Here is a 25,904-nt window from a genome sequence, read left to right on the forward strand (position 1 = left end):
ATCTGTGCTGGTTAGCACCCTGAAATGCTGACAATAGCTTCTGCAGGCTCAAGGGGTGGAAAGAGCAGCCCATAAGCCTCTTTTTTCTTTGTCCTGTGTGACCTCAATTTCCAACTTCATTCTTAGAGCCCCAATTAAAGCACTTCCAACAGTCCTATATCTTCTCTCAAGAGCCCAGAATACTTCTGTTCAGGTTCCTAAGGCTATTGTCTTGATCAATCCCCTTAAAGTCTCTCTAGGGCTTGGGGGAGAGGGGACTAAGAAATTGAAGGGACAAAATCACCTTTTACTCCTTTGAGGCCCTGATGTCCTTTTGGACCTCGTTCTCCTCGGAGACCAGGGAATCCAGGCTCCATGCTAGGCAAGAGTCCAGTCTCAAATGTGCGATCTGCAGGATTTAAAAGAACACATCTCAGTCTCGAAGGCCTGGGTCCTTGAGGCTCAACACACAGTAGAGTAGGAGAAAAAAATCCCAGCCTGGGATGCCTGCCAAGTCTGCTGCAGAAGAGCCAACAGGACTCTCATTTGGCTCTATTCACTCTACCAGCAGAATGACTGTTATTGCCCACACACTGCGCTAGATTCAGAGATGAACAAAGTAACTCAATAACTCAGTAGTGCCAGTCTCTAGCCCAGAAAGCTTCATTTGGGCAAAGAGGAAGCAGGTGCCATCGGCAGTAGTCAGGGGAATTAGGCTGCATAGAAACATGCTGGGCAATACTTCCAGCCTTGCGGATTCTCTCACAATCCAGAATCCCCTCTAAGGAGAATAGGCACTGTGTAGATATGCATATTCTATCTATCTATCTATCTATCTATCTATCTATCTATCTATCTATCTGTCTGTCTGTCTGTCTGTCTGTCTGTCTGTCTGTCTGTCTGTCTTTCTATCAGTTATCTCATACTGGGAAAAGAACCCATTGCTTTGCACATGCCAAAGCCCTATCAAACTGGTCTATACCTCTAGCTACTTCCCCATGAAGGCTTTTAGCAGACATCTTGAGGATCAAAGCATGGCTTCTCCTTTCTCAGATTCTCAGCCTACCTGACCAGAGCTTGGGAAACTCTGAAAATCCAATTCTGCTTCCCTAGAATCTGAAAAGCCCAAGTCCTGGCAGGGGTGATGGGGATGTGGGCATTGAGAGCCGTGTAGGACAGAAGGGTGATGACTAAGGAAGTTAGTGTTTGGTCATCATCAGCTTGCTCATTTCTTGAAGAAACAGGCACTCCACTCCTGTTCCTGTCAGTAGAGGTGGAGCTGAGGCAGATGGGAGAGAGTCTTCATCGTTGCCCTCTGCTGTTAGCTGTCCTCAATGACCTGTTTCTCCTGTGAGGGGCCCTGTCAAAATCCTAACGGTTCTGAACCATACCTGAGTCTCAACACCAAAAAAGAATAACTTACTAGGTGGGCCCGATGGGCCTGGTAGACCTGGTAAACCTGGTAAGCCTGGCAAACCAACTCTGCCAGGCAGGCCAGCTTCCCCAAAGGTGGTGCGTCCTGGGTTTCCTTGATCTCCTTTCAGGCCTGGAAATCCCTGAGGCCCGAGGGCACCTGGAAGACCTGGAAAGATAGCCCCCAAACACACAAAATGCTCACTCTAGCACCCTACTGTTTGGGCATATTCCAGTTAGCAGTGTATAGACAGGACAACACAAAGGAAGAATTAGGGAAATCATTTGCTCCTCTCTTTCATGACAGTCAGAAAAGTCCCTTGGGAATCCATTGGCCTAACTGCCTAGGAAACTGTGGGTAACTTGTGAGGAAAAGCTAGGTGTTCAGCCTCTGACTGCTGCGTTTGTTCTACTCCAGTGCTGGGCCCAATTGTACCTCCTACGAATGGCTGCCTTCAAAACACAACTATCCTTACAGAGGCTCCTCTCCAAGGAATTTAGAAACTAGTGACTTTAATAGACATGTCTGAGCATTTATACTAGGGACAGCCCTGCCTTCCAGACTCTGGCATGCTCTTTCGCCGCCCTATAGAACGGAATATAGGTTTTCTCCTTCCGTGATTGGTTCAATAGTATCACCCATAGGATCCTGGGGACATTTTGTGCTAGAGTTAAGCCTAGAAGAGGGTCCGGGTGCAGATCGATCTATCTATCTATCTATCTATCTATCTATCTATCTATCTATCTATCTTTTACCTATCATCTGTCTATCTATCTTCTATCTATCATCTGTCTCTCTCTCTATCTCATGCTGAGAATAGAACACATTGCTTTGCACGTGCCAAGAAACTCTCTCCAATTGGCTTACACCTTTAGCCACCCCTCATAAAGGCTTTTAGCAGCCACCTTGAGGATCCAGCATAGACAGATTCTTCTTTGTTAAACTCAAATGACACATCCAGGGGAAGAGTGAGAGGGCTCCAACCACCCAATCCAGATCTCCAGTTACTTCCAGCCTCAATGGCAGTCTGGACTTGTCTTTCTGCCGGTGGTGCTCATTTAACGCAAAGGAAAGCTACTGACCTAGGCCCTCTCTGTAATACCCTAGCTTTAGGCTAACTATGGGAGAACATACTGACCAGTCTACCTATCCTTTGACCTTGGGTATGTATGTGCCTGGATCCTGAGTTAGAGAGGGAGATGCTAGGAAATAGAGTACAGAGAAGACTGATCAATGCCGAAAATGGATTAGTTTGCTTCACCTGTTAACGATGGGAGGCCAGGGGCGCCAGAAGGGCCACGTTGGCCTTGGATGCCTTCATCTCCTCTAAGGCCTGGGAGGCCTGGCACACCAGGGTCTCCAGGATAACCTGGCATTACAATGAAAAAAGAAGTAAAAAACCAAAACGGATGCTCACACTTGCCACAAAATGTTGGAGAAGAGGTGCAGGGAACTGTCATGGGCCTGGCAGTTTTTGTTGTTATTCTCAGGTCTCCTGGATTCTGATGGTCTTAAGGGATAATGGGCCTTCCAGAGCTAAGGCTCCACCAGTATTTTATTTTGTAACTGGATCTCACTACGTAACCCAGGGCAGCTTTGAACTTACTCTCCTCCTGTTTTAGGCTTCCAAGTTCTGGGATCACAGGCAGGTACCATCATACCAAGTTACTACTAATACTTAAAACTTGGTCTTGTTAGAGCCTTCCTTTTCTGACAAGACCTGGAAAGTACTAGGAAGGTTCTTCTACTGCTACTGTTACCGCCTTAAATGTTTATTGTTGATGTTAAGATGATTAACAACACTTTTTACAGTTTTGCTATAGGTTTCTTTGGAGTAGAACTCTGGAGGCCACTATCAACATTGGGCATGTAGATGTATAGTGAAAGCAAAGAGGAAGGGTAGAACATACCTAGTAACTAGGATAAGGACGGAAGAGGACAAACTTTCTAAGTATCACACTGCTCAGGGCCCTAAGCAGCTAGATCAGCAGCATGCTTGAGATCATCTCCATGAAACCCTGAGTATTCTATAGTCTTAGGCTGAAGGCAGCCCTGCTGAGGAGGATGTCAGTCCTTCCCTAAGCATTACCAGGAGAACCTTTCTGTTACTCAAATTCAGGCATAGGAAAGCCCAGATTCACGTCTTCACGGATCAACAAAAAAATGGGAAGCTGTCTTGTCTTGTCTAAGAGATTGGAATTCCATTCATTCTCCAAGCTCAGGACTCATGAATGGCCCTTGACACTGTCAGTCATCCAGTGGATGACAGTGTGTCCTCTCAACAGTTACAGGAGATATTGGTTTTACCACTTTGTTTTTTTTTTTCTCCAATCAAATCAACAAAGAGTTGCACCTGAGATCACAGCGCCATCTCCATCAGTGAAAATGTCTGGGCCTCGCAGACCAATGCCACCCTTTTCACCCTGTAAAGATTAAATAGACTGAACACCAAAGTTCCTTTGGCGACATTACCTAAGATCTATGTGCCTTCAGAGCACCAGGAAAGTAAAAAGTCCCTTCCTCCTTGACTCCTGATTTCCAGGGTAATCTAGTTCAGAGGTTTATTTCCAAGAACAAGAAATTGAAGATGAAGGTGACACAAGGTAGCCGCATCTGCAAATTTGTCAAGGACTAGGGATCTCAATTTTGTTTTGCAACACCACTATAAGGCATTCTGTTTCTGGGCCTGGGAAATGTATCACAAACACAGATAACACAACTAAGGAAGCAACCAGATTTCAATTTTTTCCTTCCGTTCTCAGCAGGCTTAAGATTCTAACACCTACTACCTTTATTGTTTGACTGATGACAAAGGAAGTCAAAAGAGTCCTAATTCTCTGCAAAGACAGGCTCAGTGACTAGAATCTGATTCCCGGGAATACTCAGAGTGGGTGCTACGGTAGTCAATAATAGGATGCATTGTCAATAGAGAATTTTAAACACAATTTTGGTAGCATCTGAGGAATGTTTATCAGCTTTGTGTACAGCATGGGGCACATGCATTTCTTGAGAAAAATGTGACACCTAAAACATCAAAATATTAAAAATACTCCATAAGTAGGCATTTATAGGAATCCTTTGCTTTTTCACATCTCATCTGGAGTTGTAGTTCTCAATGATATTACCTTAATTCCTGGGAACCCATTAATTCCAGGAAAACCTGAAGTCCCCTTCTTTCCCTGTGATAGAAACATAGTTAGCACTAAGTTCAAGTGCAAGTACATAAGGTGGGCTGCCCTGTGGATTATGCCAAGGTGGATAGTACAGGGATCTTGCTGTCATTCAGAGTGTGGACAGCTTTGCAAATTCTTCCAGATGATAATATAGCATCAGGTAGTCAATTTGCATATTGAAGTGCATAAGAGTCACAAGGGTATGGATACAAGTAGGCCAGCTTTGCTGACCCTTGATAACATGCCACAGTATATTACTACACTATGGCATGAAAAACACAAAAGATAATGTAACAGTGGTTGTCCATCTTCTTGGGTGGGGAGAGAGAGAGAGAGAGAGAGAGAGAGAGAGAGAGAGAGAGAGAGAGACATTAGGATTATAAAATTATGTTACTAAAGAGAGTGGACAATTTGCATTATAGTTGCATTATAGGCGACGTCTCCATTTGGCCATGTTAAGTAAAGCAAGATGATCTTTTGATTAGGATTTTGTAAACCAATGCTTTATAGATATTAATCAAAATACCTGTCTCCCTGGATGTCCTTGTACTCCTTCTGAACCCATGGGCCCCTGTAAAGTGAAGAACCACGTCTTGGAAAGTTGAATAGATCACACCAGAAAAAAAGAAGCTTCTAGACTTATATAACAAAGTTATCCACCTGAGTTCAGGATTTAGTAGCTCCTAAAGTCAGGTAAGAAAACCTTCCTAGACTTGGCTTAATGACTTTTTCCTAGGCATTAATCCACCAGGATGAATAGCTTCATGGAACATTTTTAAAGAACTAAATAAATGAAAACATTTTAAGTATTAGGAGGAATTTAGTCAAAGGGTTGGATGGTATTATACTTAGCTGATTTGGTTTCAAGTCAGAGGTTTTAAATAGACTATTGGATGGCCTCTTTTCTGCTATCCCAAACATTCTTTGTTGGTGATTATGAGTTTAAAAACAAAGGATAAGGGAAAGGAGAGAAAAAAATGGAAGAGTGATAACTAAATATTGCTAAATACTCAGACTTAACATCCTCATGGACAAACTAAAAACACAATTCTCTAAAATGTGCTTATGTAAGGTAAAAGTTGACCAATTTCTTGTAACCCAAGGTCTCAGTTCCTGAAAGCAAGGAATCAGAAGGGATGATAATTATTTCTCCATTCAAAATAAGATTATTTTGAAAAATGCTGACTCCAAACGTCATTCACTGTGTTCTAGAAGTTCTCAGTCTTGTTTATGTCCCATAGAGATTACACCTGGCTCTCTTTCATTCTTATTCTACTTCTTGCCCACATTCCCTTGGAGTATAAAAGAATAAAGGCAAGAAAGCATGTGCACCATTCTTTAGGTCGGAAGAAAATTACATGTGAAAGTCAGAAGTAACACGTAGGCTGGGGAGCCACCTAAGTGTAGCAGCTACATCATTCCTTGTTCAAGGGAGCCAATCAGCCAAAAGATTGGGGATAAGTGGAGAGGTAAGCCTGTCAGAAAGTTGAGATGAGAAATAAAAGAAGCTTAGCTAGCTATCAAATTACATGAGCAAGGGACCAAACAAGACAAAATGAAGACAAGAGAGCTATATTTCTTTCAAAAAAGAAAAAGGATCAGGTGACTTGAAGGACACAGGCAAGTGACACTCCAGGTTCATACCCTAGGTCCTGGCAAGCCAAGGATTCCGCTTTCTCCTTTTTCTCCAATAGATCCAAACTCCTGAGGGGAAAAAAAGAAGCCAGAAATTATAACACTCATTTTCTCATTGGGATGATGTGGTGGCACATACCTGTAATTCCAGCTTTCTGGAGGCTAAGGCAGGAAGATTCTCATGAATTTGAAGCCAGCCTGGGCTACATAGTGAGTTCCAGGTCAGCCAAGGCTACTTTGCAAGACTCTATCTTAATTATTTTCTTATTTTCTCATTGGTTGCATGGCTCTACTCAAGGGAAAGAGGCAATTTCAAACCACCTCTACTGAGTCCTTAGGGAAGCTCCTTATATTGAACATCTTGCCAAAGCGCACATAGAGAATGAATATGCCCTAGACCATTCATTCAGCGTTGCTTTGTGGTTCTAGAAGTAATGCCTTTCCCCCCAAATACTATTGCATGTACTTGTACCATCATGAGCTAACAGCACAGGAATAATAAAATGCCTAAACTCCCACTCTGATTTTATAGATCAGGAAAAACTTCTGGGAAGGGTAAGATCACTAAGAAAGCGGAGTCTTCTGTGATTCCAGAGCCCTTTCTGGAAGAACCAGCTGCATTCTGCCATCTAGGAACTTGACTCTGACAGAACAATGGAAGGTTGTATGGATGTTTGGGAATTTACACTAGAAGGAAGACATTTTACCCTTTAGATACACATGAGAACCACGGCATCTTTTTCCATGGTAATGGAATATTTCTACCTACAGTCCCTCACTGGAACTGTTATCTTGTCACATCCTAGGAGTAAACCAAAGGGGATTGTTAATCAGTTCCTTTTTCATTGCTACAAGAAGTGACGACTTATAGCCATGGGTATGAATTTTTGGGCTCTCTAGAAACAAGCAGGAAATCTAAGAAGCAGACAGAGAGAGAACTTTGTCAAGTCTGGGTCCAGGGCCAACATCCAGCCCCCAGGTTTTAGAAATATTCATTAACAAAGTGAATAAAATCTTTCATGTGAAACTTACCTGAAGTCAATTGTAACTGCTTAAAACTGTACATATTGGAGCATGGGTTTTGTGTTTGTTTGTTTTAGCAAACAGCATTTATTCCTATTGGAAGAGTAAAGGAGGAAATGAAGCTTTCTCAAATATAAGCTTTTCTAAAGATGCTAACTGTAGCTGTGGCATATCTCCAGTTGTTTCCTTGATGTTCCCTGACTCAGCTGGTATGAGAACATTGTCTTGATCCCATCTGTATCCTTTTCTTCCTCTTAAATAATCTGTGTATTATCACAAGTACTGAAACATGGATGAATACTCCTGTGGCTTTATAGGCTCAAGAGTTAAAAAAAAAAATCAAATGTGGGATTTTCTATTGCTTTTTCATTGTGGAGACGGTATCTTTGAGGGGTGCAGTTTAAATAGGGCTTTGGTTCCCACTTCTCTTTTTCCTTCTCTGCTTCTATAGAGTTCAGTCCTTCTCCTGACTATAGTGTGTAATTTAAAAGGACTGTGGTCAGCGAGAACATGAAGTTGGGTGTATAGGGAGGTGGGGGAGCATCTGGAAGGAGTTGGGGGGAAGGGAATGTGTCTGGTGTTCTCTAAAGTGGAATAATTCAAACAACCTTCCCTGACCTGTCCAAAAAATGTTATGGCAGCTAGTGCTGCCCCAAACTCTTTAAACGTAAGACTTGTATGAAAGGAAGTTTTCTAAGTGGAAGACCTCTCTCACAGCCTTTCCTGTCTCCGTCTGAAGCAAGTGATTGCCGACTGCATATGTGCAAAGTGAGCCAGTAAATACTTGCTGAATGAAGTGCAATAGTGATGCGGAGAATGGAACCACGGCACAAGATACACAAACAAACAAACAAACAAACAAACAAAAGTGCCCAGGAACTGTAACACGCCTCTATCCATCTTTCCCAGGAGGATACATACAAGAAAGTCTTTTATTTCTTCAAAAAGTGAGAGAACCTGTATTTTCCCCGCCATTTTGAGGTCCAGAGTTTGTGAAAAGTATGAACAAAAACAAACATGTGAAAAAACGTAAAAAAAGAAATCTCTCTCCCTCTACGTTAGAGCCAATAAACGATAAATGGCTTGGCAAGATACTGTGCCGCGGGACTCAGCTTGTCTCCCGGCACAGGGAGGCACTGTACAGAGACCTCGCTGAACAAGCTGTTCTAGCTAGAAATCCTGGGACCTGATCCATTACAGTTGGCCTTGGCGCACAGTCCTGTCATGGCGGCCTCCCACCCGGCTACTCACCCTTGGCCCAGAAGCCTTCTTAGGGTACTAGCTTAACTCTTTCAGCCTCGTTCTCCAGGCCTCAGGGCTCTTGCTGCTGTTTTGTTTTGGAGGAGACTCAGTCAGAACACTCCACCTACCCAGGAGTCCCCTCAGATCTACTGAACAGTTACCTTCAGGATTTGTCAGATTCATCTCCACTCTCACCCAGAACCACTCTGTCCTTCTACCTTCTCCCAGGGGTCCATGTTCCTGGGATAAAGGGCACTTGGGTATACAGTTCCGACAACCTCCAAGGAGGGAACTGTGGCCTACAAGTGTGAGCGTGCTGCTGGGGACAAGGGAGGTGAAATGAGTGAAGCTGGGACCAAGCCAAAAAGTCAGGGACTTTTAATTAATTAATTAATTTGTTTATTTATTTTTAAACCACAGAGGGTACTAGAGAAAGAATGTGAGGCATACATCTATCAGATTGTGCATCTTCTCTCCTGCAAAGATTTGGGCTAAAATAGGAAGGAAGGGGGAATCCTTTGGATTCCCTAGAGATTTCTGTCCTCTGAAGGCCTTGCTTTTCAGTGAGCATGGGTAACTGAAAGCTGGTGTGATGGACGCTCCAGGTTCCAGAAATGTGCTTCTTCTGAGAAGCTCGGGATGCCTCACATATGCTATCACCTTTCCTCTCATAACTTTTCTGTCAGGCATATTAAGGTATTGATGAATGTCCACATTAAGCTGGTTAGGAGTGAAGGCAGTCTATGATTTGGCTACCGTCTCCCACTGAATCCATGTAGAGGCAAGCTGAAAACTGCTTCCCTTATTCCATTCTATGAAATACAATGTGCAATATAAAAGGAAGCATTTCCCAGCTTTGATACTTTGTTTCCCAGTCAGGGTTTCTGGTTTTTCAACCAGAGCTGTGAAACCTTGAAAAGATGGAGCTGGGAACAGTATGATTTCTCATCACGTGTTGCCATCAGTCAGTCTCTTTTACAGGAGGAAAGGATACGCGTTGATATTGCCGCGGAGGAAACCCTCCGAGGTCTAAGTGAAGAAAGGGGGAGGGAGGGAGGAAGCATGAGACAGTGAATCCCAAATCCCAGAGCAGCAGAGATCACAACATCTTGGCGATTGAGAGCCAAAATACTTCCACTGGGTGACTTTCGTGAACTGGACTGCAGGGGGCAGTATGGTATGAGGAAACAAATTCTGAACTGGCCAGCATTCAACAATATAGAAAGGCAAGCAGGGTCTGCATGGGTCTGCACCAGGTCCTCTGTGTATATATCATGGCTCTCAGTTTAGTGTTTTTTATGGGATTCCTGAGTGTGTGAACGAGTGGGTCTCTGTTTCTTGTGACTTCTCTTGTGTTCTTTTCCTTCTGTTTGTTTCCTCCAATTCCAATGTGTTAGTTTTTATTTTATCTTATTATATTATATTATAATCCCTTAGAAGCCTATTTGTTTTTTAATATGAGACAGAAAGGGAGTGAATATGGAGGGGAGAGGATGTGGTGAGAAACTGGGAGGAGTAGAGGGAAGGGAAACTGTAATCAGGATATATTACGTTGAGAAAAAAACTATTTTCAATAAAAGGAAAAAAAGAATTGGTTAAGAAATGCTCAAACAACACTTATTCATTCCGAGAAAAAAAACCCAAGAAAACAAAAACCCAGTTCTGAATGGCAGTCTCAGCTCTCTGGGTAAGTAGCTGTGTGACTCTGCACAAGCCTCTTCACTTGCTCAGGACAGGAGGGACAAACCTGGACTCACTTGCTCATCTCACAAGGACGATGCCAAGTAACAAGAGTCTGTACAGAATGCTCTATAAAGAAAGGTACAATTGTTATCCTAAACCTCCTTGCAAGATGCCATCTGATAGAAATATAATGTGAGCCAGTACGGTACTTGCAGTTTTTAGTACCTGTGCTTTAAAAATGAGATAGCGATTTTAACAGTTATCCAAATCCATCATAAATATGAGTTGTCTCAAATTACTCTTTCCACACTGGTGTTTTGAGATCCAGTGTGTATTTGCTTACGGTACAGCTCATCTCATTTTAGATGAGCCACATTTCAAGAGCTCCGTAGTCATCTGTAGCTACAGATTATGTCATCGTACAGGAAAGCATTGTAAAGAATCTTCAATACAGTGCAATTGGGCCTCAGAAGGAAGACTAGTTACGGCCACCACCACATTGCTGGAAAGTAGCCCAGCAGTTTGCCCAAGCCCCAGAGCTGGAGTTGATTCCAAGGTGAGGGTGCTCTACCTTCAACACCATGGCTCACTTCCTTTCCCATTCACTAGCTGCAAAACTGATTAGAATCAAGGGAGTAGAACAAATGATTCTCTGTGTCCCTTTGTGTTTGTGGGGTAACAGGAATCCTGATGGAAGCAATCTGTGCCACTGGTTCCTGGGCCGTGCTTCCTGACCATGCAGTGAGACACAGAGTATTTCACAGCACTACCAGGAAGAACTGGAGTCCACAGTTATTCCCACTGTGTCAGCAAGTGGGGGCAGGCCTTGTTGTCCTGGATTTATCCACTTTCTCCCAGTCTCTAACCCCAATCCATGAAAATTTTACCAGCTTCTTCAAAACACATTTTGTCATGTAAGAGACAAGAAAATGCAATGCAGTGGCCTCTTTCCAGTTCTTATGCAAACAAGGCACCTGAAAACTGGATGTATTTATGATCATAGATTTCTGACTTCTTAACTGATGTTAAATGAGAACTGATTATCAAGTTTTCAAAACTCTCTATTTTTGAGAAATACTGAAGTGTTTAGGATGAAATCTGTTGATTCCATGCTTCCAATGGACTATGTGCTGCTAACTGTGGAAGCAAGGTAATGAGTAACTATGCCTTTGTCTTTGTATGTATTTCAATGTTCCATAATAACAAATGTAGCTAGCTTCTTTGTCAAAAACCAGGTGTTCATAGGTCTGTCAGTTAGATTCCATTGATCCACGTGTCTGTTTTTATGCCAGTACCAAGTTGTTTTTATTACTATAGCTCTATAGTAGAGCTTGATGTCAGGGATGGTGATGCCTAAAGAAGTTCCTTTGTTGTACAGGATTCTTTTGGCTATCCTGGGCTTTTTGTTTTTCCATATGAAGTTGAGTATTATTCTTTCCATGTTTGTGAAGAATTGTGTTGGGATTTTGATGGAGATTGCATTGAATCTGTAGATTGCTTTTGGTAAGATTGTCATTTTTACTACATGGAAACTCCCAGGAATCCACAAGGATGACCCCAGCTAAGACTCCTAGCAATAGTGGAGAGGGTGCCTGAACTGGCCTTCTCCTGTAATCAGATTGGTGACTAATTGTCATCATACAACCTACATCCAGCAACTGATGGAAGCAGATGCAGAGATCCACAGCTAAGCACTGGGTCAAGCTCCTGGAGTTCAGCTGAAAAGAGGAAGGAGGGATTATAAGAGCAAGTGTAGGGGGATCAACACCACAATGGGGAAAACCACAAAGACAGCTGACTCAAGCTAGTAGGAGCTCATGCACTCTGGACTGACAGCTTGGGAACCAGCATGGGACCGAACTAGGCCCTCTGAATGTGGGTGACAGTTGTGTGGCTTGGTCTGTTTGTGGGCCCCCTGGCAGTGGAACCAGGATTTATTCCTGGTACATGAACTGGCTTTCTTGAGCCCATTCCCTGTGGAGGGATGCCTTGCTCAACCTTGATGCAGGGGGAGGGGGTTGGTCCTGTCTCAACTTGATATGCCAGACTTTGTTGACTCTACATGGGAGGCTTTACCCTCTCTGAGGAAGGAGGTGGGGAGGGAGGGGAGAAGGAGAAGGGGAGGGAAGAGGAAGTTGGTATGTAAAATAAAAAAATAAACAAAAAATAAACTTAAAAAATAGAGCATGTTTATCTTTCCACTTCCCTCCATTTCCATTGCTATCACCATGGCCTGAGCTATTACCACCATCTTTTGCCTCGGCTGTTGTAGTGACTTGTGCTTACTGCTCCAGATCCTCCTATCTGTCCCTCCCCAAGCCAGAATCATCTTAGTAATACAATCCAGAGATGGGGAGATGGGATAAAATTCTTGCAATGCAAGTGCAAGGAGCAGAGTGCAGACCCCCAGAACTGACTTAAAAGATAGGAAGGCATGGTGACACCCTGTAATCCCAACACTCAGAAGACAGAGGCAGGGATCCCTGGGACAGCCCTGGATTCTGCAAGAGACTCTGCCTCAATAAATAATATGAAGAGAAATCTAGGGAGACATCCAATGTCATCTTTGGGCTTCCACACACATGTATACATGCATGAATATGCACTTACACACAAAGGTGCACTCACACGTATATAAACATACATACACACCATGCACACACTTGTGCACACACACATACACAAACACACATACTCACAAATAGCTTCTCATGACACTTCAAATAAAAGCCACAATTGACTTTTGAAGCTGGCTGTGACCCGATTCCTATGTCTCTCAGTTTGTTCTTTCCTTTCCATTCATTTGCTTTATTTTGATTTTTGAGATAGGGTCTTGCTGTGTAGCCCATGAGAACTCATGACAGTCCTTCTGCCTCAGCCTCCTAGTTGGTAGGACTAGAGTTATATGCTACCACACCAGGCCCTGACCACTCATCTGCTGTGCCTCTGAAGTGTTGAGCTTTTCAGCCTCAGGGTGTTGGAACTTAAGGTTCCCTCAGTTGACAAGCACTCTTTCTCGTATTTACATGACTTGTTCCTTCATATTATACAGGTTTCGGCTTACATAGGACTTAATGAGAGAGGCTTTTGTTGACCACTCTCTCCCAAGTGTTTCTCTACCAATGCTTTATCACAGCATTCATCTTCTATCTTTTATGTATCACCATTGTATGGAATTTTTTTTTTTGTTCAGTTTTCCTTGTGCCACTGGGAATAGAAGCCAGGGCCTTGGGGGTGCTAGGCAAACAGTGTACCACTGAGCCACATCACAGCTCATGAATTTGTTGTTGATTCATCTCTTGTTTTCTACATTCCTTATAATTTTTCCATTAGAATGTAATCTCAAAGACAGAGAGGAAATTTTATTAGTTGCTCTTATAGCCTGTGAGTCCAGTAGAAAACGTGGCACATAGTAGCCTTCCAAAAACATTTGCTGAGTGTAAGAATCTAAGCTAGGGAGGCAGATAGGAAAGTAAAGCTAGGATTACTCAGAACAGATATTGTTTATTGAATGCTTGATAAGTTCCAGCTATGTACAAAGCTTTCTCTCATGTGTGTTATCTCATTTCATCTTCAGATATACTCTATCACTGTCCTCTTTTCTGGCTAGGAGAACAAAAATCAGAAATCTTAAGAGATTTTTGGACCAGAAGGCAAGTCTAGGTCTGTTTTAACTCTAAAGTTTGAGCATGGAGAGCCATGCTAAAAGTTCCATGAGGTCAGGAAACAAAAATATTTCCTTCAAGGAGTTCAGTGAAGACAGTAGCATTCACAGAAATAACCATGGGTGGAGGTCTTCCTGTCAGCTTTATATGGTGCTTTTTATATAGCAAGACCCCGGAATACATGTTTACCAAGTGCGAAGACTTACCGGGAAACCTGGAGGGCCACTCATGCCTGGGAGACCTGGAGGCCCTGGTTCACCCTGGAAAGTTAACCAAAGGCTCATGAGTAGCAGCAAGAAGGAATGAACATGAATGATAGAGGCTCCTTCAAAGTACTTGGGCCACTCAGTAGGGAAGCAATAATTATGAGTATCACAGCATGGGACAGTGGTATAGATCATATGCTTGCCAGGTTGTCTTAGTTTAGGAAGCCCCTTGGCCTATGGAAGGTCAATGAATAATATACATTCTCAAACATTCAGGTGAACTGAGACAGAATGGTTAGTTGTTTCATTTCTTGTGGAAGAAGCTGCTTCAAAAATACAGGCTACAAAGAAAAGAATGAACTCAAGCCAAGGCTAAGAATCAAAATTTGGAAAGAGACACATAACATTCTAATATCTCTCTTCCTGAAGTGCTAATTTATCTTACATGAGCTGTGGAAAAGCTCCCTATGGTTTAGGACAGATTGGAGGGGCAAATAATCTCCTACATACTCTTAGACTGGTCCCAAATCAAGAATTTCCCCAATATAAAGCTAAAACAGTTGTTCTCAACCTGTGGGTCATGACTCCCTTGGGGGGGTTCAAACAACCCTTTCACAGGGGTTGTATATCAGATATTTACATTATGATTCACAAAAAGTAGCAAAATTACAGTTATGCAGTAGAAATGAAATAATTTTATGGTTGAGGGTTCACCACAACATGAGGAACTATATTAAAGGGTCACAACATTAGGAAAGTTGAGAACCAATGAGCTAGAGGAAATGGAATTGTCTACAAAGACAACATTAAAGAAATGAGACTCTGTTTCCACCTGGGCCCCTTCATCATGGAAATGGAATCACAAAATTCAAAGGAACCCCAGGAAGGAAGGAAATGCAGGCTCCTGAAAGATATCAGTTCACTTTAACAGAATACAACTGTTGAAACACAATCATGAACACAGTTTATCCTAATAGAAATGGGCAGATTATGAAATATAATCTCCAGCCTTGGTGGTTCAGGTAAGGCAAATTAGATCATCCACTGCCACTTGTTAACAATATTCCCTATATTTAAGGTCAACTATTTCCCCCCAGTGCTGTGAAAGGACCCAGGGCCTTGCACAAGCTCTCTACCACTGAATAAAGCTTAGAGGGCAAATAATGTCTTCAAAATGATAACTCAAAAGGAAACATTTATACTCAATGTATTTGGTGGACAACTTAAATACTGAGAGGTTTGGAGTTCAGAGGGAAAACATCCAAGCATGCTATGCTTGTCTTAATTTATTTGGCGTATTAAAATTGAATGTGCATGCCTGAGATAAAAAAATGTTTAAATGAATAGTCAGATACAGGTACACTCACATCTACACACCAGAAAACAACTCAGGATTTTCAGAATTCTTTCCATCAAGAACAAAACAAAGAAGGCTTTGCCTTCCCTTCCAAAACCCATTACTCCCACTTTGGAATTGGCTCAGGTCAGTCTGATTACTAGACTTGAATTCTAGTATTAACAGGAAAGGGTCAGTTAATGTTTCCTATAATAAATGTTTCCTACCTTGGAGCCTTTTTTCCCTTTGGGGAATCCCATGAATTCTAGTTCCCCAGTAGATGGAGGTGGTCCTGCTGGGCCAGGGAGGCCAACATCCCCCTGTAAAATCAAAGAGACCATTGAACAAAGGGTAATTATGCAGACCAGATTTGCAAAAGGTAAGCTTGTCTTCTGGTTGTGATCCACAAATAAATTGTCCATTATTTTGGTCTTTTTACCACATTGTGCCAAGGAGAAAAACCAAAGTTTCATTGATAAGGGATAAGAAGAATTCTACGCTCGAGAGCGTGTTTAGTACTATCATTGTAGAGGGATAAAGCAAATGGATGAGAGAAAAACAGATTCACAGTTGCATGCTCATATACAAAAAGGTAGTGAGAGAGCCACATAGGATTTGGGAAAGGGGAATGGCTACCTCTTGCCAACAGTGATAAGACTCTATTTGGTTTGTGTAGCCTGTAGTCCATAGGCTGCTTATGGCCACACACAATCAAAGGTAGCTATAGATATGTCTCAACACGAAATTGTAAACTCTTAAAAAAAACATTATGAGATTTTTTTCTGTGATTTTCTTTTAGTAAAACTGTGGCACAATGTCAAAAGGTTGTACATGTCTGATTGGCCCAAAGATGGGAAGGAAGGGAAGAAAAGAGAATAGTAAAAGAGACATTAAGAGAGACAGAAGAGTGAGGAAATAAGTGTATGAGTGTTTGTGTGCATGCATGTGTGCGTTCGTGTGTGTGTGTGTGTGTGTGTGTGTGTGTGTGTGTATGTGTGTGTGTGTGTGTGTGTGTGTGTGTGTGTGTGTGTATAGGAGGGTAAGGGGGAAGAGAGAAAGAAGGTTAGAGAGAAGCAGGAAGCAAAGAAAAGGAAAGAGCAGGCAGCCGGGCTGTGGTGGCACATGCCTTTAATCCCAGCACTCAGGAGGCAGAGCCAGGCGGATCTCTGTGAGTTCAAGGCCAGCCTGGGCTACCAAGTGAGTCCCAGGAAAGGCGCAAAGCTACACAGAGAAACCCTGTCTCGAAAAACCAAAAAAAAAAAAAAAAAAAAAAAAAAAAAAAAAAAAAAAAAAAAGGAAAGAGCAGGCAATAGAATATGCAAAACGCAGATAAATACCTAGGTGGAAGAAAAGGAAAGAATACATCTTAAGAGAGTATATTTGTAGGCAATATAGACTTATACATAGGAAGCAGGGCGAAAATTTTTGAAAGAAAAGACTCCAAAGGTCCATGTGTGTGGCATGTGGACATGTAGCTCTCAATGGATCCCATAGGGGAACTACGTGAGGTGGGAAATGGCCATTTTCTAAGACAGAAAAGAAACCTATTTATCCAAGCATGCAAATATATGTAACTAGAGACATTTCTTGGAGTATGTGAGATGCAGATTGTATTTTCAAAATCTATTTACCTTGACTCCTTTTTCTCCTTGGAAACCTAACCCCATATTTCCCTGGGGCACACAGGTGCAGGGAGGAAAATGAAAATCAATTACTAATAATCTCTGGCAACTTAAATTGGAATGTGTTATTTTTATTTTTTAACTAGAAAATAGATTTCAACCAGTATCTTTGTGGAAAAAAATTAGAGAACTTGGTGGCAGGATGTAAATACTACCAAAGCATACTTACATCAGGACCAGGAGGTCCAGCTGGGCCTGGGGGACCCTGGATTAACAAGTAAGAAAAGAGTGAGTATTTCTTCATTACAGACAAAAATAAAACAAAACAAAACAAAAAACATGGCCACATTGGGCAATAGCATGGATATGCTGGCTCCTTGATTAATGCAGACCAGCTCTGGAATAGTGGATTTTTAGCTCCATCTTTCATGATTTCTTTTGAAAAGATTTTTATTTTTAATTATGTGTATATGTATGTGCCTGAGTGTGGATTTGTGCACACAAGTGCAGTGACTGCCCACCAAGGCTAGAAGATGGTGATTGGATCCCATGGAGCTCCTGGAGTTTACAGACAGTTGTTGGTTATTGTGAGTTACCTAGTGTTGGTGCTAGGAACCAAACTTGGATCCTCCCCAAGAGTGGCATGTGCTCTTAACCCTTGATCTATCTCTCCATTCCCTCTCATTATTTCTTTTATGTTCTTTTGAAATCTCCCAAATTAGCCTGGTAGTCACATTCATGTGAAGGCAGTAAAAATAACATGTGTTATTCCTTATAACATGCTAGGAATGTTTCAATGTGACTTGGTGAAGTCCAGTCATAGTAGTAAGTAGCAGGGTTTAGGCATTCGTGAGACTGACCTGGGGACAAAGCCTTCCCAGAAGCAGAGTTGACTAGCTATATTCTTCTTTTACCCATGATACATAGTTTCAGTGTCAGAAAAAAATAGGTAGGTACAGCTGTTCAAGATACAAGGCTGAGAAGATTTAGAAGTATCCTTAGAAAGGTAATGGTAATTGTTGGAATGATTAATTAGCAATGCATGGCATAATTAGAGAGCAGACAGCATCAATAGATGTGTCAAGTATCTGTTTTCTCTTGGCTACACCTCATGTTGAGCTATACTAGCAAGCTTTAGGGGCACAGAATGGATGGTCAGGAAAAAACCCCAAAACACGATCAACAAGGACAACAAATATCTCTGAGCAAGAGCATGTTTCAAGCCTGGAGTGCTGATATGCCTTTAATCCCAGCACTCAGGAGGTGGAAGCAGGTGGACACTGTGATGTCAAAGCTAACCTGGTCTACAAAGTGAGTTCCAGGATAGCCAGGGCTACATGGTGAGAACCTGTGTCTAAAAGAAAGACAAGGGAGGGAGAGAGGGATAAAGAGAATGAACATGTTCCGGTATAATCTTCCAGCAATGGCTTTTGCCCTTCTGTAAGAGAGCCTGAATTACATAGGCCTGCATTTGATCCATGGCCCAGTGAAGAAAGTGAATACCACAAACACACACTAGTCTTAAGTTGGCCTTACTTGTAAGCCTGGTGGTCCTATGGGTCCTGATTCTCCAGGAGATCCAGGGGATCCTGATGGACCCTGGAGACACAAGAAGTTTTTAACAAGGTCAAAAGGCAAGATAGCTTTTCAAAAAAAAAACAAAACAAAACAAAAAATACGCCCACAAGAATTGTATGAGAGTTATTACAACATTTTTATTCATAATAGAAAATGTTGGAACTGTTCCAAGAAGTCACTGATACAGGGATTGATAAATGGACTGTGACATACAACAGTGAAAAGCAGCAAATTTACTTATATATGGAACAATATGGATGAATCTCAAAAGCACTGTGGTGAGAGAGGCTAGACCCCAAGCCTATATATTATGTTATTCCCTATATATGAGTCTCTAGGTTAATTGAAAACTGATCTGCACTGAAGAATAATCACAACAGTGTTAGCCTTTAGGGTGGGGTAGGGACAGGGATTGACTGTGAAGAGGCAAGAGGGAATTTTCTGGGGTGATGCTATGTTCTGTGGCCTAATAGAATTTTGGGTTACCTAGGAGTATGCATCTGTCAAAATCCAGCAAACACAATTTAACTTTTGTGGATATCTTTGCATATACATTATAAACCAAAAGGAAACAAAAGCAAACACTGAAGTTTAACTGATACTAGGCATACATACTATTGTATTTAGGAGTAATTCAGTGACATGCTTTGAAATGCATCAAAACAGGGTGAACTGATAGATAGACAGTGATAGATAGATGGACAGGAGAGTGATAAAGAGATTCTAGGAAAATATTAAAGTTATGAATGATTATTTTAAAATTTATTATACTTGGCTCTGTATTTGAATTTTTACTATTAAAGTTTTTTTAAAAAGAAAAAAATCAAGTTATTTAGTATCAGATAAAACATACTTCAAGATTAAAGGTATTAACCAGATATAAAAAGGGGGTATTTCATAATGATAAATGGGTCAATTCCAGAAGATATCATAGTATTACATATATCTATACATAACAAAAAGTTTCAACACACACAAAGAAAAACTGATAGAACTGCAGGCAAGCTAGATAAAACATGTTATCATTAAAAGTTTCAATATCTTTCCCTCAGTAATTTGTAGAACTTAAAAAATACAGTCAGGTTACTGACTATCAAGACACCATCATCTATCTTGACAGAATAAATATTGCTTAAATCATTATAGCCACCAACTGCTGGATATGTGTTCTCGAAAGTTTTGATCATAAACCCGACTTGAGCAAATTTAATAGGATTAAACACCAGAGTGTGTCCTCTTAATTTTGCTAAAATCAAACTAGAAATTGATAATAGAAAGTAGCCAAATACTTGGTAATAAGAAAATATACTCTAAATATTCCACAGGTCAAGGGGAAAGTAAAAAATCACATGGAAATTTAGAAAATGTGTAGAATTGAGTATTAATACTTAAAGCAAGATTGAAATTAGGAGAAAGCTGGTCTGGGGACATCTAAGGCTCCATGTCAGTGGGGTAGCAGGATGCAGGTGGTATGTGCCCAAGAAAGGTATGGAAAGCCTAAGAGAGGTCAAAGTTTAGACAACAGGAAGAGAAAAAAGAATTAGAGGATTCTCTAGAAATGAAGGTGCTATGATCTACTCATCTACATAGAAGAATAATCACAATGGTGTTCACCTTTAGGGCAGTATTGGGACAGGGATTGACTGTGAAGAGGTAGGAGGGAATTTTCTGGGGTGATGCTAATGTTCTGTGACTTAATAAAATTTTAGATTGACAACCAGTAACAATCCATGGTCTCCTTATTGATAACAAACCTTGTCCTCAAAGCTAAGTCCTTTTTGCATCATGTCTGTATTGACAGGTAAACACTACATCTGTGAGCAGGGGACTGAATCCTTAAGAGAAATTGTGAAGCAAACAGATTAGTTAGTATTATACGAATTTAATGAACACACTTTTAAAGCCATTTTTTTTTTTAGCTCTGGAGACCCTCTATACGTTGATCCTTAGTTATGTTTGTCTTTTTGTGTGGGCTTACATACTTCATATTTTTGTATAAACATCCATCCACTGCTAGCAAGTCTAAACTTTATCCATACTTCTTAGAAGCTACATCTCTTTCATAGATACATATCTCCTACCAGAATTTTAGAAACATAGTTCTTCCCTAAGGCCTTCTGGAATTCTTCTGACACATTCCTACCCTTAAATTTTTACTTCCTTTGTGGGAGGGACAATGTCTATATTGCCTGTGGGATCACTCATAGCACTTTGCTCATAGTGTGTACTCCATATGTACTGAGAACTAACAAGACAAAAGAATATAAGAAAGAACAAATACAAGAAATAGGGGACAGTTCTTAAGCTTTTTCAAAAGTAAGCAGTGGCAATGTGGAATCTCAAGGAAAAAGAAATTTCTTAGGGGTACAACGTGTGGACTTTCATGTACTCTCATCAATGCCTGAAAATAAATTGCTGTATGTGATACCTTTAAAATGAGTGGACACACAGAAAAACACTTAGATGGTTGCTGAATGAAAGGCATGGTACCTTCCTAATACACGCAAGAGAATAGAGTGGACTTCCTTATCCATTGTTTTCCTTTCCATGTTTCCAGTCACCCCATCAACCACAGTGAACAGGAAAAGTACGAAAGTGCTTATGTTCAAGGAGCCGTTAGGTAGTCACCCAATGCTGTGTCTCATAGCCTACATTATTCACCTTACTTCATCACATCACAGAGGCTTTGTGCTGTGTCACATCTTCACAAGAAGAGGAATGCTGAGTATAGGACACTAACTTACTTTGAGAAGGGATTCAGGTTGTTGTTGTTGGGGGGATCACACTAGCATAACTTTTATTACTTATCTTACTATAGTATGTTAGAGTTTATTAGCAACTGTTGCTAATATCTTACTATGCTTAGCTTATAATTTAACTCTATCATAGGTCTATGTACAGAGGAAGAGCATGGTCTATATAGGGCTTAGTATTATCTTTGGTTTCAGGCATTCACTGGGGGCTTTGGAAAATATCCTCTGCCAATAAGGGGTGCATCAGATCCCTGATCTAAGTCTGAAGACTGCCTGTCTTAAAACTTGAGGTGGGCAGTTCATCATCTGGAAAATGCAGATAGTATGACTTGTTCTAGTTCAACACTCTGGATTTTCCATGAGTAAGTCTATGAGGCCCTTTGAATTCCACCAAGAAGAGGAAAAAGATAACCATTTGTGAGTCGACAAAGTACAGAGAGGTCAACACAAGAAGTATGACTTACGGTGATTCCATCCAGTCCAGGCAGCCCAGGATCCCCCTGAGAAACAGACAAAGCACACAGAAGAGATTAATAAATCAAGCCCTCAGGGTTTCAGACAACCAACCTAAGATTCATGGGGATAGAAACAGATTGCTGCAACTTAGGCCCCTGTCAAGGTCTTGTGTTTTAAAATGCATGAATCGCCTGTATCTAACCATTTACTTTTTTCCCTGTGAATATTCTGGACTCTAGAAAACACATATTATAGCCTTGGCTGAACAAGATTTCCTACTTTACCTAGATTAATTAATTTTCACATTTGCTAGGAACTTATCAATTAGAAACGGCTTCTGCAGGCTGGTGATTTTCTGCTCTTTTTGGAGGAAAGCAAAGCTACCTTCCCATGTGCCTTCATCCCCAGAGAATCTGTGCCTATATGTATACAATGCAAATCAGACATTTCAAGGGAAAATCAACAGAGCATACAGACTCTGATTACGTTTTAATTACTTTGCAGCATCTTAAGCCACTGTATGAATCTGTAATATAACCATCTCATGGAAATTGCTGTGTTCCATTGGATCCCAGGTTTCTTTGATTTCTGGCAAAACCATTTAATCAATGTTTGCTAAGACAATGGCTGCATTTTGACACCTGCTAGTCTTGCCCCACTTGGCTTCCAGTAAAAAACCTCTAAGCTCCCTGTAGCATGGAAAGAACACTGCCTGAAGTTTAGTTCTTCAGAGAACTGGCCATCTGGCTCTGAGTAAGTCACATAGCCTTAGATTTTTCAATCTGTAAAACGAGTGACAAGACTCCAAAAAACATGAGGTCCTTGTCAGATTTAACGTTCTATCTTCTGCTATGGCACCCACAGTCAAGAACCCAAATCTCCCTGCTTCTTCTCTAGTTATTCAGCTGTTCCATCACCATCATTGCGTTTACAGCCAGTTTCCAAGGGTCTTGGCCCTGTACCCAAATGGAAGACAGACTAGTGGTGTCAATGTTCACAGTAAGCGTGGTGTATTCTCCCCTCTGATTGTGAACACATAAATTCCTATTTGCTACCAGGGCAGTGAAGGGTTCTTTTCCTAGTCTGGGGAGGAATAGAGTCAATCATTTGAAACCAGAGTTTATTGAGGTCCACAAAGCCACCAGCTAGCACATAGAGAGAGTAAGCCTCAATAAAGGAAGATTCCTGACAAGAGATTAGATTCCAGTCAGTTGCAACGAGGACTGGCAATTTTTTCTAGGCATTCGGGAATCTAGAGAAGAAGCGGGTAAGGATGCTGGGGTGATAGCCATTCTAAACTGTGTAATGATATGGATCCAAACCAAGGTACAGAGACACTAAGGGCTTCAGAGGAAACGAGGACGTGTCTGCCTCGAGAAAATGTTTTGGCTTGTCAAAGAAAATAATGACCATGCAAAACTGTTTGCCAACTTGTCTCTTATTTTTGGTGCAGATTCTGGAAAGCAAATCTCTTGATAGCACAGTTGCAAACATTTCTGCTAATGTTTCCACCACAAGAAAGCCTGGGGTCCTTCTTAAAGCAGCTGGGATTGCTCCTTAAGCAGGGATACAGCTAGTTCTGGAAGTAATTCAGTCTGAGGTGGGGCCCAGCCCTGGGGAACCTCATTTCCCACCCATTCGGCTGCCTGCTGTAGGAGCTTTTACCTTCATTCCTGTGATGCTGCTTTGAAAAGGAGCAGATTCTCCTTTTGAACCTTTGTGACCAGGCAGACCCTGGGTAAAATACGAGAAACTTGTGAGAAATGCATGTTCACATTGTGCATGTGCGCGTGCGCTCACCCCCCCCCCCCCCGACAGAGTTTTGCTAGCAATATGTCCTGATTAGACAGAGGATCAGGCAATGAGAACCTGAAATTATGTGTCTTAGTCTGTGAAAAAAAATTGGCTGTGTTAAGGGGCAAAGCCCAACCTCTGAAGAGCTCATCTCAAGTTTTGTGAGTCAAATCTGGGATCTGTCACAAATTTTTCTTATCATTTATTTTTAAAATGTTAAAAACAGCCTAGAGGCTAGGTGCTTTTGTGTGCCAATATGTAGGCTATGGATCTAAAAGATAACTATGAAACCAACTTCATCCTGTGTTTCTGCCACAAAAACTCAGCTTTGAACCTTTGGAGAGGCTAGTGTGTCACATTATTATCATGGAAAACAGTTCAGTGTACCCAATTCCAGTCTTTCAACCAGATTTTTTCTGTTGTCTTAGTAGCAAGTGCTGACTCATATCTGCTACCATTATGGCCTCCTTGGCGAAATAAATTAATGATTTTACATCTAAGGGGGAGTCCAGATTAGTATTGGGGGTACACTTAGGGGAGCAAAGTGTTGATTAACAACGAATTCCTAAAGTTCAAGGACTACTGGTATATTAAAACAACAAGGGCCTAGAAATATAAATTAGTTTCTTAACATTCTCTGCTCCCCCTTATTTTTGTGGTCCCTATTCTTTTCCAAGAAGCTTCAAAGACACTTAGTGAATGGATATTCATCAGGAGGTAAGTTCAGCTTAATATAAACACATACTCAGGTTTCTATTTAAGCTTAAGGTGATATTTTAGGCATGGATTAGGTTTCTACTCTGGGGTTCTGTCATTCAGAGGATATCTGTTACCTCAGACATTTATTCCATTTCTTGGGGGTGGAACTCCAGCTTTGCTAGACTTCCATTATCTATTCTATCCCCCTTTCTATTGCCACGACAGTACTCAGGAGCCTTCATGACTCATACAGATTATCCCATATTAGGACCACAGCTTTCCATGCTATCCCACTGCCGTATACTGGTTTGGTGTCAGGGTCCTTTATGCCAGTTTGGGGCTTGTACTTTGCCTGTCTTCTTTGTCACATTTTCACAAGTATTCTCATATGCCACAACTTGGTTATTGATGGCAACTCATATACCTAGGAGATCTGTCTAATTGGTGGCATGATTTCTAGTTTCATAAAACTCTCACATCACAATTCTTATAGATTTAGGTTTTTCCAATTTAGGTTAATAGTGAGCTTGAAATGTGTTGTTTTTCTCTTTCCAACCACTCATAAATTACTTCTTGTAAGGGCATGATATCTACTGTTTACATGATATATGTAAATGGCATGATATCTGAATATCTGACCTCTGTCTGAGTGAATGAAATTAAACAAAAGTGGAGACATGAGACCAAAAAAAATAGAATATTAACCTTTTAATCCAGGGTAATGATGTGGGGTGGGAAATAAACGAAGTACAGTGTTTCTTAACCTCAGCATCACTGATACTGGACAAATTGGTTTGTTGATGTTCTGGAGTGTGTGCTATCCTGTGTCCCTAGTTGTGACATCTAAAGTTATCAATACTAATTCAAATACCCCCAAAGAGCAAAATTAACCCTGGTTAAGAATTACTAGTATAAGCCGGGCGGTGGTGGCACACGCCTTTAATCCCAGCACTCGGGAGGCAGAGCCAGGAGGATCTCTGTGAGTTCGAGGCCAGCCTGGGCTACCAAGCAAGTTCCAGGAAAGGCGCAAAGGAAACCCTGTCTCAAAAAACCAAAAAAAAAAAAAAAAAAGAATTACTAGTATAAATCAAGCTTGTAACACCTCTAGCTTCTTGTTAATATGCTCACGATCACATGAAGGTCTTCCAAACACATCCCAATGTTACCCAATATGGGAACATGCCAAATGGCCCAAGTGCATGTTTTACTCTGAAATGTACTATAGCTATTATTTGTTTGCTTGTTTTAATAATCTTGACAATTCCAAAAGTAGCATTACAAAGTAACCTAAAGCCATGTGGAGTGCGCATCCCACAACTGGCACTTATGAAGAGTTTTGCTGTTGTGGTGCCATCAGTGTAAACCTTTGCATTGGACAAGGTAGTACAGTGACTCTCTGCGGAGACTAAATGAAGTTCCCAAAGAAACAAAAAGGAAGACTTTTGGAGGTGCATTTGTATTAAGATACAAAGATCCAGTAACATACAGGTGGTCCTAAAATCCCAGGGTAGCCATCAGGGCCTGGAAATCCAACAGCTCCTTGAGTTCCATTACAGCCATCTAGGCCAGGTGGACCTCTGGGACCTGGTTGTCCAGGGTGTCCCTGTTCAAAGAGAAAAGAAGGGATCAAGTCAGGTGCAGGACTG

At 41.4% G+C, this 25,904-nt stretch overlaps 1 protein-coding gene across 1 annotated transcript in view; it reads right to left on the reverse strand.

Moving 5' to 3' along the window:
• Col4a6 (collagen type IV alpha 6 chain) overlaps window positions 1–25,904 on the reverse strand; it is a 65,408-nt gene that overhangs the window by 33,782 nt on the left and 5,722 nt on the right. Inside the window, exons 2-16 of the mRNA XM_059250308.1 lie at window positions 25,745–25,861; window positions 23,431–23,499; window positions 21,774–21,809; window positions 18,515–18,577; window positions 17,208–17,243; window positions 16,988–17,029; window positions 15,584–15,676; window positions 14,021–14,074; window positions 6,211–6,270; window positions 5,093–5,137; window positions 4,519–4,572; window positions 3,747–3,816; window positions 2,655–2,762; window positions 1,403–1,561; window positions 284–388 (exon numbers count right to left, since the gene is read on the reverse strand). Of these exons, the coding sequence (XP_059106291.1) occupies window positions 284–388; window positions 1,403–1,561; window positions 2,655–2,762; window positions 3,747–3,816; window positions 4,519–4,572; window positions 5,093–5,137; window positions 6,211–6,270; window positions 14,021–14,074; window positions 15,584–15,676; window positions 16,988–17,029; window positions 17,208–17,243; window positions 18,515–18,577; window positions 21,774–21,809; window positions 23,431–23,499; window positions 25,745–25,861 (1,111 nt within the window). The remainder of the gene's footprint in view (window positions 1–283; window positions 389–1,402; window positions 1,562–2,654; window positions 2,763–3,746; window positions 3,817–4,518; window positions 4,573–5,092; window positions 5,138–6,210; window positions 6,271–14,020; window positions 14,075–15,583; window positions 15,677–16,987; window positions 17,030–17,207; window positions 17,244–18,514; window positions 18,578–21,773; window positions 21,810–23,430; window positions 23,500–25,744; window positions 25,862–25,904) is intronic.

The sequence above is a fragment of the Peromyscus eremicus genome, chromosome X, assembly GCF_949786415.1.
Source record: "Peromyscus eremicus chromosome X, PerEre_H2_v1, whole genome shotgun sequence".
NCBI classification, from domain to species: Eukaryota; Metazoa; Chordata; class Mammalia; order Rodentia; family Cricetidae; genus Peromyscus; species Peromyscus eremicus.